The 17925-nt window shown below is 39.0% G+C and overlaps 1 protein-coding gene across 6 annotated transcripts in view; it reads left to right on the forward strand.

Annotated features, from left to right (window-relative positions):
• The window catches only part of LOC149249383 (uncharacterized), a 309848-nt gene that overhangs the window by 158480 nt on the left and 133443 nt on the right, over positions 1-17925 (forward strand). For 4 of the 6 annotated variants that reach the window (XM_089456235.1, XM_089456238.1, XM_089456232.1 and 1 more), the window contains 3 exons: positions 388-483; positions 14843-14942; positions 15085-15171. In XM_089456235.1, coding sequence (XP_089312361.1) covers positions 388-483; positions 14843-14942; positions 15085-15171 — 283 coding nt within the window. Of the gene's footprint in view, positions 1-387; positions 484-14842; positions 14943-15084; positions 15172-15391; positions 15501-17925 lie in introns of those variants that run through there. The other 2 variants (XM_089456237.1, XM_089456234.1) reach the window with 2 other exon arrangements.

Below are 17925 nucleotides of genomic sequence, written 5' to 3' on the forward strand. Positions count from 1 at the left end.
CATGCATGAGAGAGAGAGAGAGAGATTAGAAGTACATAATTTAGTGATTTATTTTTGGGATAAAATTAAGTTTTAACAATAGCCAATTCTTAAGAAGTTGGCATCAAAAACATGAGAATACCTTATGCAAGGTACAAACCTCGTGTGGATAGTTTGCACATGGTAGAAATCAAACTCATATCAAATTTGGAATGGATCATGGTTTTGTAGATTGCATGTAGTGCAAGTAATTACAAAAGAATGAAAATTGAACCGATATTGGGAGACAGTAATATATGTCCAATTTCCCTTGCCTGAACCATTTGTGTATCTATTAACATACAATATTCATATTGATAGCATTGTTTGGTTCTGTGTTGGATGACTAATTTGGTTTGTGAATTTTAGGTAAGCTTACCAGATCTAGGTGATTCAACAATTCATGCAATGAAGGCCATGTATTCAGTCATGAAGCCCTTTCTACAATCCTACAATCTTTGGCAGGTCATTTCTTTAACTCTGACCGGACAATGAAAATACATGTACAAACTAGGTGTTCTTGTATATTTATAATGTATATAAAGAGGCATGCACACTTCCATGCAATCAAGTATGTGTTTCACTTCATTTACTGTTTCTTCCTCCTTTTTGCTTTCTGATTTTCCATTGATTTTCATACCACCTTAGAGCAGTAGAAGTAAGGTTTAATAGGGGTTGAGAAAAGAGGAGTATGGGACTTTCATCACAGAGGAAAGATACCAACGCACTATTGCCACATAATAGGGCTGCATTTAATATATGTGAAGTTTACTAGTATAGTCAAACCACATTCATGGCCAAACTTACCAAAAGCTCACCTAGTGGCTACTTAGAGGTTGAATACCTACTTGAAGTATTCATCCATGCCATAATGAAGAAATACAGTTGCTTAAAGAAAATGGTCCATCATCCTTATAGATGGAATACTTCATCAGTAATTTCCTTTCAGAAAAATCCCTATCATTGGACCTTTTTGTCATAGCCCAAAGTTGAAATCAAACTTGTAGTACATCCAATAGATTCAACTCTCTCCAAATGGCAATAAGTGCTCAAGAACAAGCTTGCATAACCTCTAGAATGGAGCCAAGCCAATACGAAACCTCAGATGAAATTTTAGGTGGGCAAAATCACCAAAACATCTCTAAAGCCATCTATAATCTCATAGTATCATTTCACCAAAGTTGAACATTGGAATCATAAAGATATACAACAAAAATATAAAAAGTACAAGTTTTTGTAGTTAAATGAGGCATCTTGCAGCCCTTATAATCATTCTAGCTGTCAAACCCCTTCAAAGTCTGATCTGAAATGGATCTGAACAAAAAAAAGGTTGTAAGACTCAATACTTGCAAGCCAATTTGGTGATAAATGAAGGCTAGGTAAACTATTAAAATAACGCAAATGTTAAAATGGAATAAGACAAAATGAGTAGAAAACAATGAATTATTTAAAATAGAAAAAATAGAATAGGAGAGGGGAGGCTGGAGAATGGGAAATGAAAGGTCATGCCCTTTGGCATTCCAATTATGACAACTCTCCCTATTTGTTCCTATACATTCACTCTCAAAGGGATTTTGTAGGCCAATAGAGCAGATGACACATAGAGAGCCATGAGTTGCATTACAACTAGAAATCATTGAAATGAGAACTTAGAAAATATTCGAAGCTAGTTTTCCCATTTGGGTTTCTAGGGTAAACACTATGCCTTTGTGTATGGATTTCTTTGTGTTGCGTTCTATGTTAATTTTTGTACTTATTATTTCCTGCTCATTTCAATGGTGTGAGAATTCATTCTCTTTGTGCAGGGAAGAACACCAATAATTCTATTATGTCCACTATTTGATTCACTTCAAAAATGAAGATATATGATAGCCATTAAATCATTGTTGCAATTTAATAGCTGGCCTTCTAAGTTTGGTTGCAAATTGTAGATATCGAATTCATGATTGGCAACAAGGAATTGTATACTTGTTCTGTGTGCTTGTTAATCACGGATTTTAAAATTTGGGTGCCAGAGGACAAGTGGTTCCCTAAGGCTTTGATCTTTGGCCTAGGGAAAAGTGTCCAAATTTATTTTTTACTTTTCTCTTAAAGTGACTTATGAGTGGTAAAGTCAATTTAATTTAAAAGGGACTTTATAAGTTGTAAAGTTACATTTTAATTTAAAAGTGACTTTATAAGTGGTAAAGTTACATTCTAATTTAAAGGTGACTTTATTAAACTAAAAGAAGAATTAAAAAGTGAAAAAGTGACTATGGAAATAAAAGGCTAAGTGGGTCTTTATTTATGTGGGTGAGTTAAAAAATAGAAAGTGAGAATTAAATGCACATTTATTCTCATCCTTAGATCTAAATGAATTTCAGCCATTAGATCTTAGGAACCCAAAAGGTCATTTAGAGAAATAAAAGGAGAAGAGAAGAGGAAAAGATCATTCATTTTTTCGTGAGCATTTGAGAGAAAGAGAAGAGAGAGTAAGGAGAAAATTTCTTAGTGAGGAAGTGAAGGAGAGCAGCAAGAAAACATTCAACAAATCTGGGCAACAACATTTATTGACACGCATCCCAAGGCAAAACTGTACAGCAGGAGAAAGGCACAGATATCGAGGAAGAGGGACAGCAGCAAGGGCATGAATTTCAAGGCAGATTTGGGCATGAATTTTGAGGCAGCCGTACTGTTGAAATCCATATGGTCCGTACAACAAGTTTTAGGCATGTTTTTCGAGGCTGGCCGTACAACATTTAATGTTGTTTTATTGCTAGAAAATTTCTGTTTTGGTTGTTTGCTGATTGGCACGATTTTCGAGGCGGAGTTCAAGCATGAAAATCGAGATAAGTTGTAATTTGTGATTGCTGGAATTTTTACTGTGTATTTCAATTTCTCTGTAAAAGCATTTTCAGAAATAAAGAAGACCTCTCAAACTGGTTTTTCCCAAGAGTTGTAGGGGTTTTTCCAGGCTCACACTGACCAAAAATCACTATTTTCTGTGTGTGGCTGTCATAATTTTGCTGTGTTTTATTTCTGCAATTTCAGCAGTTGTGAAATCTCTAAATTTGTGTTTTCAGAAAATTATTGTCATTTCCAGATTTTAGAATTTTTATCATGCTTGGATTTAAAACTAAATGCATGGAGTGATAAGGAAAACTGATAACCGGAGTGGGGGTTGAAATTTCTTCATTGTATCAGAGGTTGGTTCGCTGAAAAGTGTAGTTTGGGACATCAACGTGAAAATTACAGCAAGTTGATTTTTACACAGCAAACAAAAACTTTTACCATAGATTTGAAAATTTCAGTTTGGTAGGACAGTGAAACATGTGTTTGGGTTTGAGAGTTGAAGACAGGCTGGATGGACAGAACAACTACAATGCATGGAAGGGGAGAATCTAGAGCATCTTTGAAGAAGCAGAAGTCTGGGGCATTATGGTAAATACCACACAGAACCCAGTAGTAGTACTTGCTAACCCTGTACAGTTGGCAGAGTTTAACAAAAAGAATGCTAAGGCAAAAAGATTGATTCTGGAAGGAATCAAATACCATGTCATTCGTCATGTGAGAGGAAAGACTTATGCACATGAGATGTGGACAGCCTTGACCAGTCTTTACGAGAGCTCAAATGAAAACAAAAAAATGGTCCTAAAGGAGAAACTGAAGGCCATTAAAATGGCTAAGACTGACAGTGCTACAACATACCTCACAAAGATCACTTCAGTGAGAGATGAGTGGGCAGCTGTAGGTGAGATCTTTGCACCCACTGAGTTGGTGAGAATTGCTTTGAATGGTCTTCCCAAGACTTGGGAGAATTTTGTGGATGGCATTGTTGCACGGGAAAACCTTTCTGATTCGGAGAGGTTGTGGGATGATTGCATTCAGAATGAGATCAGAAAAAACCATCTTGGGGCAGCCAAACAGGTGGAGGAGGATGACAATGTGGCATTGTTAGCAAGAGACAAGAAGGGCAGAGCAAAGAAGCAAGGTTTCAACAGTGAAGGCAAAGGCAAAGGTAAAGGAAAGCAACAATACAAGGAGAAGGACTATTCCAAAGTCAAATGTTGGAATTGTCAAAAGTTTAGACTTAGGGTCCCATTAAATATAATTAATTATTTTAATAAAACTGTCTTCACGTGGAATTTCCCAAAACGATTTCTAGGTATTGGAGAATTCGTGTGTCTAAGCCTCCCTGCAAATTTTGAGACTTAGAGCACATCCGATACTATCAGAAATCAACACACTGTAGTGTTGAGAGCAGAGCAGGTGGCTCAGTGCAGAGTTAGCAGCAACGCAAATTCTTCAGTGACTGTGCAAAGGCTAGTAGTAGTCAGGACTCAGGAGACAGATGCATCATACTGAACACACATGATTCAGTATTTCGGATGCTTCTTAATTGCAATAGTTGTAGTTCGAACATCAACAGATGAGAGGGAGTTGCAGTGTTGGCAGTGTCAGCAACAACACAGATACAAATGAGAGTTGCGTAGTGGTTGGTGGGACACAATGGCCAGACATCAGCAGTGTGACAGAGGATGATACAGAGACAGAGTGTTGCGACGGGGTGTGCAGCACTAGAACACAATCCTCGCTAAGAGGGAGTGTTAGTTTTTGTAGCATCGAATGTGTTTTAGCCACAAAAATTGTTGGAGAGGATAGAATACATGAGATCTCCAAAACCCAGAGATCTAGAATTTCCACTTAGAGATGACTTAATTAGAGTATTAACCTATTTTTTAATGTTTCGTAAGTCTAAACTTAGGAAAACTGGTTAATTAATTAGAATTAATTAAATCAAGTGAGAATAGTCTAGAAACTCACACGGATCGGCTTCAAGATGATCCAAATCCTGATTAAGTTTTAATCTTGGTTGTTGGTGCTCTAACAGAGGATTATAAGAAGAAGTAGATGGGCACTTGGAGAATACGCCAAACACTTGGAGAATTCGATTTTCCAGAGTAGCAACAGTCAGTTTCCGGAGAGTTCGAGCTTCAGTGAGGAAGTAGAGTCAATGAGGGGTAGAGACAGTGATCTGGAGGAAGTTTTCCAGATTCGGAGAGGCAACAGTAAGAGGCCGAGTTATTCCTAGTGAGGTAGCATAGAGGATTGCGTAGTTGCTTCAAAAGAGCAATTTAATTTGGTTGGAGGAAAATTATATTCAGCTTCTAGAGGCTAGAAAAGTCTTCTAGCGGATCGGAGAATCAATTTTCTCAGCAGAGTCAGGTAGACCGACTTCATCAGAGGCTGTTCCGAGCTAGACATCCAAGGGTTTGCACAAGCACTGTGTATAAAATGATGTAGAGGGTCCAGGAGGACAGGTTTTCTGAGGTAGATTTGTGTCGGGATTGCTTGTGGAGGAAGGGAAATTCCCTAAGATAATTTTGGCCAGATTTTCTTATTGTTTTGATTGCTAGTTGGGCATCCATAGATTGTACTCAGACTTCACTGCTGCACCGGTTTTCCCAAGTTGGGTTTTTCTGGGGACATTTGTCCAAAAATAACGGTGTCATATTTTATGTGTGCGCTAGATTTTCTCAATTTCTAGCGCTATTTTTCTTCCACAATATTTATTTGTGAAAATCATAGTGTGAATTATTTGGTATTTGCTATAGCAAACTGGAAATAAATTGATAAATTAATTAACAATTAGGAAAATAATTTCCTGTTGTTGTGATAGATTGAAATTTTCACAAGGGCCCCTTTGTATCCAACGAAGTGCCTTGAGGCTCCACTATTAATCACCAATGATCCAAAGTATCTAGAGGAGAGGCAATAGATAGAGAAAAAATAAGATAAAACTCATCTTTTTTTTCTACAAAATTACTTTCATCATACCTGGCATTTCTTGTCCTTTTTGGAGGTCGACTATTTCCATTTCAAGTAGCGAGAGCATTCCTATTTCCTTTGTTGTTGAACCTATTGTTCCTTTGATTGCCATTGCTTTTGTAATTGGTGTTATTTTTGTCATCATCCCTTAGAGGATTCTTCTTATGAGGGCACACTCACATATTGGTCGAACCTGTTGCAATTGTAGCATCTTCTTTTTCTCCTTTTGAATCCCTTCCTAGATCCTTGACCCTGCTTCCTTGGTCCCACATCATTCTTCCTCTTTGCATGAACAAAGAAAGTGTTAGGTTCATTTCCATTGTTGGATTTATCTTTTTCCAACCTTCTTGTCTCGTCTTGAGTGCATCTAGCCAATAACTCATTGAAACCATGTATCCTGCGATTGTTGAGAATGGTGGTGACAAATATATCCCATGGTCTTGAAAGACCTCCAATAGCAATGAGAGTGAGTTCCCTGTTAGCAGTAACTTCTCCTATAGATAGCAAGTCATTTTTTATTTGAGTTATTCTTGTGAAGTAGGATTGGATAGACTCTCCTTTATCCATCTTGATATCCTTCAAATTGTTCTTGAGAAAGAAGATTTGATTTGCATTTTTCACTTTGAACATTCCAACCAACTTATCATATATTTCTTTAGAAGTTCCCAAATCAAAAATATAGGAAATCACATGCTTTTGAATGGAGCCAATCAAAATTTTCTTAGCTTTGACCTCACCTTTTTCTATACTTCGTTTTCGCAGCAGTAGGTGCTTTTGAATGAGGCTCCACCACTTTTCCCTTCACATAGTCCAATACTTCATGCTCCTCCAAAGTCAGGTCCAAAGTCATCCTCTATGCATGAAAGTCATATTTGTCATTGAGCTTGTCCTCAGTCTTGAAGTAAGATGTAGAGGCCATGGAGACTTGTCAAATATTCTTTGTCCAACAGATATCTTAGTGATTGCTTTTCTCTCTCTTTCTTGGGCTTGTCCTCACCTGGGCTCTGATACCATGTTAATTTTAGATAACAATGGTATGTTCTATGCTTGCAACAATTACTTCAATGTCCTTTTATTAGCCCAATGATAATTTGAATTTGATTTCCAATAACAATCACATAAACCATTAATTACATTGATAGTAACTATAGATAGAACATAAACAATAAAATGTAGAAGACAAGCCAAGACAAGAGAACACAAGAATTTGGCTCAAGCCAGGGAAAAACCCCAAGATGGGGAAAACCCTTGATCAATTCTTCTTATTATAAATATCAAATGTTCAGCAAAGAGAGAGAGTACAATAATACAAAGTCAAATTCAAAATTGACTTGCCAAATCACTGTCCAAAACAACCCTGTCAAATCTGCAATTTTGCCCTTAGTCAACAACAGTAAAATTCTGCCGTAACTAGAAAGTCAACAGTAGTCAAAGTTTGGTCAACTTCTTCCAAAACAGCTTGGTCAAAGGAGAGAGGAACTCAACCTCTCTTGTTGGTCAAAGTTAGCCCAAAATAGTCAACAAATCTGCATTCAAAGTTGGTCAACCTGAAGTCCACCCTGCGGCCAAACAGGCCTGCGGTCAACACATGTCAAAGTGCCTGGAAATTTTCAGTTTCTGTGCCAGTCACTATGGCCTGCCCAAATAGAAATATTCCTCCAAAAATAGCAGTCAAAACAGGTCAAAATCACCTCGATCGACGTTGGTCAAACTTAAGCTGAAATAAAAAAGTCAATGCAGTCAAAGGAGCCTCTTGAAATCTGCACGTGTGAGCAAAAGATAACTGCTTGCAACTTGTACGACCCAATCAGATGAGGAGAGAGAAGATATGTTGAGTTGTGATGATGCCAAATGAGGTTTGACGTCACTCTTATTTATTTGCGTCAATGTGGGTCAAAAGACACGACTCTTGGGCTTCATGAACCTACATCATGGTGTGGCCGACCTTGACAATTTGCATGTGTGGGCTTCACTTCAAAAACATATCTCCTTGTCTGATTTCAGTGAACCTTAGGTCAATTTTGGTCCTCTCGAAAAGAGGAATTCAATGCAATAATTATCTCCATCAAATGGGCTATCCAAAGTGGAATTTGGCTCTAGTTGCCAATTTTAACAAAGGTTGGTCCAGTGGAACTGTGGTAAGATGACACACCATAATTGGAAGGCTAAAGGTAACACGGGAAAAATGCTTCCAAGTATATACCTAGAGGAATATACTCAGGTGTGGGCTTCCCTTTATTATAGCTACCCTTGTACTGTGGCATGTGGCTTGGAGCTTTCCCCTAATGCCCCACTCTATTCCATCATTATATCACACGCTACCTAGCATTTGATGGATGTACCATGGACATGTCATCCCCTTAGAGGTTGAAACCACCTAATAAGGTCCTTGGTTGACCTTATTCTTAAGCTTGGAGACACTTGTACGTTCTGAAGCCCATTATGGAAGGGCATGCCACTATGAAGTGTCCACTTGGTTCCATGATTTGTAAGCTCATTTACTCAATTGCACTAATGTTTGGTTGTACTAGAAGGTGAGGGGACACATTGGATCTTATACAAGATTGCAGGTGGGTCTTCATCTTGGGTTTGGTCTCCCTATACAGGGTCCAAGCCCTCTAGAGGGTCATATTGGCATTTGTAGGGTGAGCATTGAGAGCCACAGGTCTCCACCATAGCAGAGAGTAGATTGCCACTTCATGGGATCCTTTAGTTCCACTTATTGCTTGCTCGTGTTCCACCTATTGGACGATGATGATGCACTTGGACCACCTTGCCCAACTGGCTCCACTCTTGCACCACACACTTGGTGTTGATTTCTGCTAGCATTAGATGTGCTCTAAGCTTCAAAATTTGCAGGGATGCTAGGACACATGTATTCCACAATACCTAGAAATCATTTTGGGAAATTCCACCCCGGAGACAGTTTTATTAAAATAATTAATTATTTTTAATGTGTGCCTAAGTCTAAACTTAGGAAATTAAAATAATTAAAGGGTATTATTCAAATTGAGGGTGAAACTTCTAGAAGAAGATGAAGATTGAATCCAAATGATCTGAGCCATTGATTAGAATCTAATCTGGGTCGTTGATTACTCAACTGGAGGATTATAAGAAGGACTTCGATGGGCATTTGGAAAACAAATCGAAGAGAGATCAAGAGATCGAATTTCTCAGAGAGGGCAACACAATAGTTGCTAGAGAGAAGATCAAAGTGATTTCTTGCAGTGAGGGGCAGGGATAGTTCCAGAGGGATATTTCTTGATTTAGGAATATATTGAAGAGGAGGCAGAGAGAGATCCAGAAGAGGTAATGCAGAGGCTACGCTAGCAGCGTAAGATCACGCAGAGGCAGCGGAGAACTTCAAAGGGAGTCCGAAATTCAGCTGGGAAGTCGAGTTCCAGTGCCAGAAGCCAGGGTGTGAGACCGGAGAGCCAGAGGAATGAAGCTTCAGAAAATAGGAGATCCGAGAAGAGGTGACGCAAATCCCTAGAGAGGTTGAAGTAGAACTACGTAGTCTGATGCAGTAGCTACGCAGAGCCAACGTGGGGCCAACCGGCCAGGGCCTGGATCAGTGTTGGATTGCCAGTGATAGTGTGAGGCATTTCTCACTAATATTCTGACAGTCAGATTCTCTTTATTGGATAGCCAGTAAGGCATCCAAAGATTGTATTCAGAAAACTACTGCTTAATAATACAAACCAATGTTGCATTAATCGTTATCGGGATATTATCGGCGCGGGGAAAAAATCGGGAAAAAATAGGTAAAAATTGGAAAAAAATCGTAACATACAAAAATATTCATTTTTTTTTTCAATTTCTTTAATATCTAAAGCATCTACAACATAAAATAAATACATTGACACATAAATATGATAAAAGAACTAATATATAAGATGTTTAATATCATTTCTAGTGCTACATCACACATAACAGTGAATCATGTCCTGAATAGTAAGTCCTGACTCTTGACTCATGACTCCCAACTCAGCCTCAAAATATCAACAAAAAATATAATAATGTATCTCATATCATGAGTCATAATGTCATATACAATGAAATGAACGAAATAACTAAAGTCTAATACTATTGATTTCCTTTGCCCCTCTAGATGTAGATGTCGGTGGAGTTGGCAGTGGACTTTGCTGTACTCTAGAAGCTGAAGAACTAGGAGCTACAGGAGGTAGACCACGTCCTCTACTGGTGACAGGGGTAGCTTGGGTAGGTTGTGTCGCCTCTTCCTCCTGATCAAAAATTCGAAAATAAAAAAATAATATATATATATATATATATATATATTTTTTTTTTTTTTATTCCATGATTTTTTCCCAAAAAATCGCTGAAAAAAATGTTGTATTTATCGGGCGATAATATCGCCGGTTTTAAAAAACAACGATTTTACGATATAATCGCGATAAAATCGCGATTAGTGCAACATTGATACAAACCCTCAGCTGCTGCACCAGTTTTCCCGCATTGTGTTTTTTCGGGGACATTTGTCCAAAAATAATGGTGTCATGTGTTGTGTATTTCTTTCTTGCTCAGTTTCTTGTTTCCACATTTATTTTAATTGGTGAAGGCTGCAGTGTATTTGTTTCGGTATTTGATGTAGGATGCAGTAAATAATTTGTTCAGTAAATTAACAAATAGAAGAAGCTTAATCAGTTGCTGCAGTGGAAATTTGGGTCTTCAAATTTTTCACATGGTATCAGAGTGCAGGTGAAGTAAGAGAGCAGAGCTGGAAGAGCCCAGCATTGAAGAGGAGAGAAGTCGAAATGACTGCGTAGGCAACAAATTGAATCCTCAGAGGGATTGCGCAGTCCAGGTGAGGAGGGAAAAAATTTCGAGGAAAGTCTCTCTCTGAGTGAGTTGACAGAGAGAAATACTTCCAGATCGAAGTTTGCCAGTGTCAGAGGGAGCAACGCAGAGCAAGTTTCCGTAGCAATTGTTGGGGTAGAAAAGTGTCAGAAGGAAGGAGACACTATTGAGGGAATTTATTCCTCAGAGAATTCCTAGACAGGGAATTCGATTTCTCTATTGCTGAGCAACAACAGAGAGGAGCAAATCTACTAACTCCAGCAGGGAGTGTGTAGGCTAGCGTAGTGCCGCACAAAGGAGATAGGAAGCAATTCGACAATTTGTTTGGCAGAGATGGCAACTAGTGGGTTAAGAGATCAGGATCATTTGGAGGGTGCATCCAGCTATATGATCTGGAAGGCAAGGATCTCATGCCTTGCACGATCATAAAACCTATGTCAACAATGTGGTAGCTTTACCCACGGATCCAGATCCTCTCAAGAAATACAAGGCTAAGATGGCAAAGGCCAAGCGATTGATCCTTGACGGAGTGATAGATCACGTAGTGTGTCATATTGCCGACAAGGATACTGCTTGAAAGATGTGGGAAGCATTGGTTACGCTATACAAAGGATCTTCTGAGCAGCAGAAGATGTACTTGGAGCAGAAGATGAGATCCACACATATGAAGAAGGGGGAACGCATTGATCCATTCCTAACGAAGCCTCAGGAAATCCGAGACTCGTTGGCAGTTGTGGGGTCAACACCTCAACCTACTAAGATGGTGAGGTTGGCCCTGAATTCAGTCTCAAAAGAATGGCAAGTGTGTTGGAATTTCTATGTCTAACCCGTTAGAAACCCTTCATGTACTTTCTGATTTATTTTTGCCTACTTGTTCTGATTAATTAACAAGTTATTTACCATGTAAATACTGAAAATAAATACAAGTACATTTTCAACACATTACAGATCATCAACTAAAGGAAACAAAACAAGCACACAAGTGACACGGTTGTTTTTGGACCAATGTCACTGGAAAAACCCAATGCATGAAAACCAGTGCAGCTATCTGAGGGTTTTAATTATTAAGTAGTTTCAAAATACAATCTGGGTGCCAAAACCGGCTCACCCAACAGAGAATGCCCTCGGCAGTAGTACCTCTCAGTCGAAGACAGATGTTCCGGCTAAAACCCCAGATAAACACTCTGACAACTCCTAGCTCCAATCCGCCCCACGAAAACCCCAGCGTCAGCCTCTAGGGACTGCGTCAGCCCTTTTTGGCCCAGTGTCTGCCCAAAGTCACCCTAGCCTGCCCTGCGTTAGCCTCTAGAGGCATTGCGTCAGCCCTTAGAGCCTTTGCGTCACCCACTCTGGCTCTTTGAGGCACTGCGCAACTCCTGGTTGCATCTGCGTCAGCCCTGCCTGGCTTTGCGTGAACCTCTGGCTGGTTCTGCGTCCCTCTCTCCTGGCCTCTGCGCTGATCCTCTTGGTACTATCTCTGCCTCTCTGCTTCTGTATTCACTGCCCCTCAGCTGTAACTCTAACCGCTCTTTCAACTTCTTCAGCAAACCTTACCCCAGAAAATCGAAATCTTGATCAACTCGGTGTGTTCTCCAAGTGACCCTCAAGCCTCCTTTTATACTTTTCTCGTTGACAATTCAATGGCCGAGATTAAGTCCCTAATCAACGACTAAGATTAACTTTGGCTTGATCCATGACTTTTGGACCCTTCTCACACAGTTTTATATTAATTCACATTAATATTTTATTTTCCCTAAGTTTAGACTTAGGGATTCCATTAAAAATAATAATTATTTTAATATCTCCCAAACTGTTTAGAATCTGCCCAAACCATTTCTGGGTATTGGAGATCTCATGTGCTTTAGCCTCTCCACCAATTTTCGTGGCTAGAGCACATTCGATGCTACTTCAAATCAACACTCCCTCTTAGCAAGGACTGTGCTCTAGTAATACTCCTAACTGAGCATCACCCTGATCATCTGGCATTGGTCCCTGTGTTGATGCTAAGCCTGCTGCCCAACATCCTTTGCACCGTTGCATCATGTACTGCTACCCATGGCCCTGCCACTGCCACAACTGCATCTGTATGGCAACTCCCTCTGCATTTGTGCTGCTGCCCATGGCCCTGCTCACGATCAAAATTTAAGTGGAACATGATGCCACTAGGAGAATGGTGCTTGCGCTGAAATCTCTAGCATGTGATGAGAAATTAGGAGAAAGTCGGGAAGAAATTGGGATTAAATCCCCGAAATGCGATTTTTTTGGTTGGTCGATTAAATCCGTTGATTTTTTGCCGATTTTTTCCAGTTGAAAAAGTCGGGATTAAATCAGGTCTTTTTCCAAAAAATCGTGAATGAGGTAGTTTCTTTAACGATTTTTTATTTTTTTATTTTTAAAAATCGGGATTTTATTGAAAAAGTCGGGATAAAAAAAATGAATATTTTTGTATTTTTTTAATTTTGCCAACTTTTTCAAAAAACTCTAGACTTTAACGACTTTTTCAACTTCTAGACCCTCGCTGATTTAATCCCGACTTTGACTTTTTCCACATTGATGAGAATCACATGGGTTACCTCTCATACAGTACGCGGGGTAAAACCACCCAAGGCAGACCTAATTGACATACATACATACATATATGGTTTTGTGCTTATATATTTTTATGTTTAACCAATTATAAATGTTGATTCTTACATTTATTTTTGGAAATTATAATTTTTTTTTACATGGTCAAATAAATGTGCCATCAATTCACCAATGATTGAGTTTTGATGAAATTTGAGCCTTTTTTTGAAAAAAAATTGCCATATGTGGTGACTAAGGTAGTAAGGTTATGATCCTCCAAAGGATACCTAATAAGATAAATACAAATACAATAGTCAGTTACAACCTCATAGGCACTATATAGTATAAATTAACCTTGTTATAAAGAAAAGAGTAAAATGTTTTTTAAGAAAGGGAAGAAAAGAGTAAATACCACTAAGAAGAAGAAAAGACTCCAGGTTTGAGGAAGCAAACTTTTAATGAAGGGCAACCTCATGTTTGATGTGCTCTATTTTGTTCTTATTAGGGTATGGAAGTTTGCACCTTTCCTTCTAACTATGTTTGTCCATTTTGTGCCCTTCTTTGAGCTTTATAAGATCCCTCTCGTGGCATCTTCCTCAGGGTTATTTGGATTCTTTTTCCTGGCTCCAAACTTTCCTCCATAGCCTTAAGTATTATTTGCAACATGAGAGGGTTAAAAGAGAGTTTCCTTAACATCTAAGGCTGGAACAGAAACAGTGGGTGGAATAGGATCCAAAAAAGAACACCATGAAGATGCAGAAAAAACCATTCAGAAATTCAAGTAAAACAGGAAAATAGTTCTAGGTGGACTATATAAATTTGGAAGTGACAAAAAGCATTTCAGATTTAATTCAGTGATGCAAGACAACAAATTTATTCTTCAAATAATGTAGCACCTTAAAGCCGACACCATTACTCTTCAGGCATATTGTGATAGATTGGGTGCAAGTTGCTTATTAAAAGAGCGTATGATGGCACATGTTTTAGTTGCTGCAAGGAGATTCTTTTAATTGTTGCTATTAGGGCCTTTGTTTGTTTACAGTGCTTGCAGTATGCAATTTTCTAGCTTTTTGTAGAATGCCTTCGGGTCTGCAAGTTGATCTAATCTTTGAGTTCAAGCTATTCCAGCTTTGTTAATGTATACTTGAGACTGAAATGGAGGTATTGAACTGCTTATTCAATTTGTGTTGCACGTATCCAAAAAAAATATTTGTTATGACAATGTCTGAAGTGTTGCTTTAGTTGAACTTTCACATTGGAATGATCTTTTATGACATTTAGATTAGTTATTTCTTTGGTGGTTTTCTTCATCATTACATTCCTCTACACATAATTAGTGCTCTTATGCTTTTTTCTTCATGAACTATGAGTACTAAATGTTGAACTGATTCATTGACCAAAAAAATGGGATTTTTCTTAGAGTTACAAGAGTAAATGTGAAGCTGTATGTTGATTTCTTACTGTATGAGACAAAGCAGATACCTACATAAGGGATCTAAACATTTCATCTCTCTGCTTGGTTTCCTTATATTTGTGTCATTTTAGTGCTTCTAAAAATACATGTTTTCTTTAATAAGCACATGCATCATGAAGACAACATAATTTCTCTTATCGACGGAGCAAATTATTACAGTTGGATGGACGTCCAATGAGTGGAGACATTGGTAAGGGTGCCACAAAGGAAGCTGTAGCTTTTGCTGCTCGTATGGTAGCAGACAGGAGCCGCCCTCCAGGTAGTGATTATGTCTTAAAGACAACCATAGCCAGTGAAGTAAAGAAATATGTCATGTCGAATTGCCTCTTATCATGTCCTTCAAATTTACAGTGTGCCTTATGGTTTTTGAACATCATTGTATGACTTGTCTCATGTTGCAGGCTTCCTTCAACTAGCCGGGGGTACAAATTCTCACACTATTGACGTCTTGAAAAGACTTGGCCTTTTTCAGAGTACTTCCATCTCAGGTATATTGTTCTTGTAAGAGGGATATTCCCAACTATGTATGTTTTGAACATTCAGTTCAATTTCTATCAGTTTTGGACTTCGATTTTTATCCTGAGAAAATACCATCATAATTTGATGCAAACCAAGTAATCTGCACTCAAGTTTTGTAAACCAAGTTTCTTTTGTATATCTGAAATTACACATTCACCATGTTACTCACCAAAATGGGTAACCCCATAGGAGAAACTTTCTCCTATGTTTGACAGCCAGTTGTCAGCCATACAGCCAGCAGCACCTGCCAGCCACCATCAGATGATGATATGTCATGTGCCTCTGCCACTTGCATCAGTCATATGCATTTCACCTATCCAGCATTAGCACATGAACGAAGGTGGGTTGTCATTCAAAAGGTACTTTGATAATTTTGCAATCGGGTGCTTATACGTACATTTGATATGGATAATGGGGTGATTTGGAAGATTGACATACCTTGACCATATTCTTGTTCTCTCAACTTACTAGGGGGTTTAATTTTTGACCCTAATCCAGTGGGACCTCCCTTCAAGCCCTTTGGGTTGTAGGAGGGGGACTACCTGAAAAGCCATGATTGAGATGACGTGTTCCATTCTCCCTATATCATACTTAACATCTTCCATCCCACACTGCAAACACCATATCTAACCTCCATCCTTTGGCCACATCTCACCTACTCATATGGCCGTCACCCGATTCTTGAGCACATGATACTCCATTACATCGAAGAAGGAACCATTGCATGTCCCAACCCTAATGAGCGATAATCTGACTCATCTTAAATGGGTAATAAAATTGCTACGTCATACAAAGCAAGCTCTAAACCTTGAGCTATAAGCGATAATACCCATGGAGACCACTTTATGACACCCTAGATGGATCTTCACTTTGCACAAGAGATTTTGAGGTGAATTTGAAGGCCAACCCTCAAACTTTGTATCATATAGGCGGGTCTACATACATTTGGACACTTCATTACACTTTGGCATGGCATTTGGAGCCTCAATTAGGCATGACGTCAGCAATGAATGAAGCTATGACTCACACGTGTGGGAAAATTAGGCTTATTTTGTTGTTAGTTAATTGGTTGGCTTGTAACCCAAGTACATCTAAGGATCAAACTTGTTTTAGGGGCCTTGCTAGGCATAATTACATGTCCTAATCCTCATATAAGTAGAGGATAGGTTCATTTCATTACTCATCATCACTTGTGACTATTTCGACCCTCTTAGAGAATTCGACCTAGCTGAATTATGACTTGTATTTTGTGGAGATGTGATATATGGTGGTTTTTGGCTATTGGAGCGATTTCTTTGGCTTTAAAAGATGTCATTTTGGAGCAATAAAGGCTTTGTTCATGTATTCTATCTTGTAAGTGTGCCTTGGATTTGATAAATCTTTGCTTTTGTGTCTAATGTATGGAATAGTTAATTATCTAGGGATTCTATTGTGCTAATTGTTGTTGAAAATCATTCTATGGATCCTAGATGATTGTCTTGCATGCATGACTCACTTATAGAATGTGATTGACAATCCCATGGGTGAATCTCTCAACTAGCTCTCCCCATTAACTTTTCTCCTTGACAAAACTGATAGCTAGGATTTTGAAATCTAGGGTTTCACTATTCCCTTACTCCTTGCCAAGATATAAGAAATTTTACATTCCCATAGACTTTATCACCCAAGGACAAGGCACTAGCCTTGGTCACTTTGTTGGTCATCCACAAGACTTACACCAAAATCTCATTTCTCTTCTAAAATCTGATTTCGGCCTCTAAACGATAAGACTCTGTTGATGTTGCAATTAGCACCCTCCAAAATTTTGCCCACACTTGAATTTTGGAACATTTTTGTCACAGTCGTCACTCCTATCGTCATTTGTGTTCTAAGTGTTGTAACATGTTGTTTCAACTGTCACACTTATAAATATGTGTTGCTTGGTTGTCGTTTTAAGGTGTGATTAATGTTCATGAGTTCTGTTACCCACTACTTTGTAGGTGATATCCCCAGGATTTTTTTTTCATGTGAGCCTCAGCTGGCAACCAGTAGCCCCTTGATGCTTCCTACTAGCTCGTTGTGCCATTTCTCTGCCACCTGAGCCAGCCATGTGGTCCCTCGCCCACCTGTATTGATCGTATGTTTGAAGGTGGGCCTCCGGAATCTAAAGGTATGCCTTGTCATTTGGTAATTGAGTATTGGGTTTACTTAGCATGGGTACATCTGGTTATAGATTGATGGGGGGATTTGGCGGAAAGAGTGGGCTTAGTTTGTGCTTCTGTCCCCTTGATCTCTTTTGGTTGTTGCCCTTGGGATTTAGTCTCGTGGGATCTCCTTTATTGACCATTTGGTTCTAGGGTGGTACTACTTGGGAAACCCCGACTTTGGGTGCGTGGTCCTGCTCCTTTATCCGCACATATTACTCTCTTTCCACTCAATATACCCCCATTCATCTTTTCTACCTCCTGGGTCCACATTCCCATTTTGGGTCCACATAGGGCTAGCCTCCCTATCCTCTTGCCCCCACCTTGGGTCAGGCCTAGAATGATGCCTCGAAGGTTGAAGCAACTAAAAAAAGAATAAAAGGCATAATTGGCCACATTTAATAGGAAATTGTACCACAAAATGCAAAATATGGTTGGGACAAAAATAATTAGCACGTAGGCAAAAGCGGACACGTGAGCTCTACCCTATCCATGGCCATCACCTTGGCTCCATAGGCCCTAGATGAGCCTCCTCTATCA

This window comes from Pinus tabuliformis, chromosome 7 (assembly GCF_031772625.1).
Source record: "Pinus tabuliformis cultivar Carrire ecotype Pingquan chromosome 7, CPIR1, whole genome shotgun sequence".
Classification (NCBI taxonomy): domain Eukaryota; kingdom Viridiplantae; phylum Streptophyta; class Pinopsida; order Pinales; family Pinaceae; genus Pinus; species Pinus tabuliformis.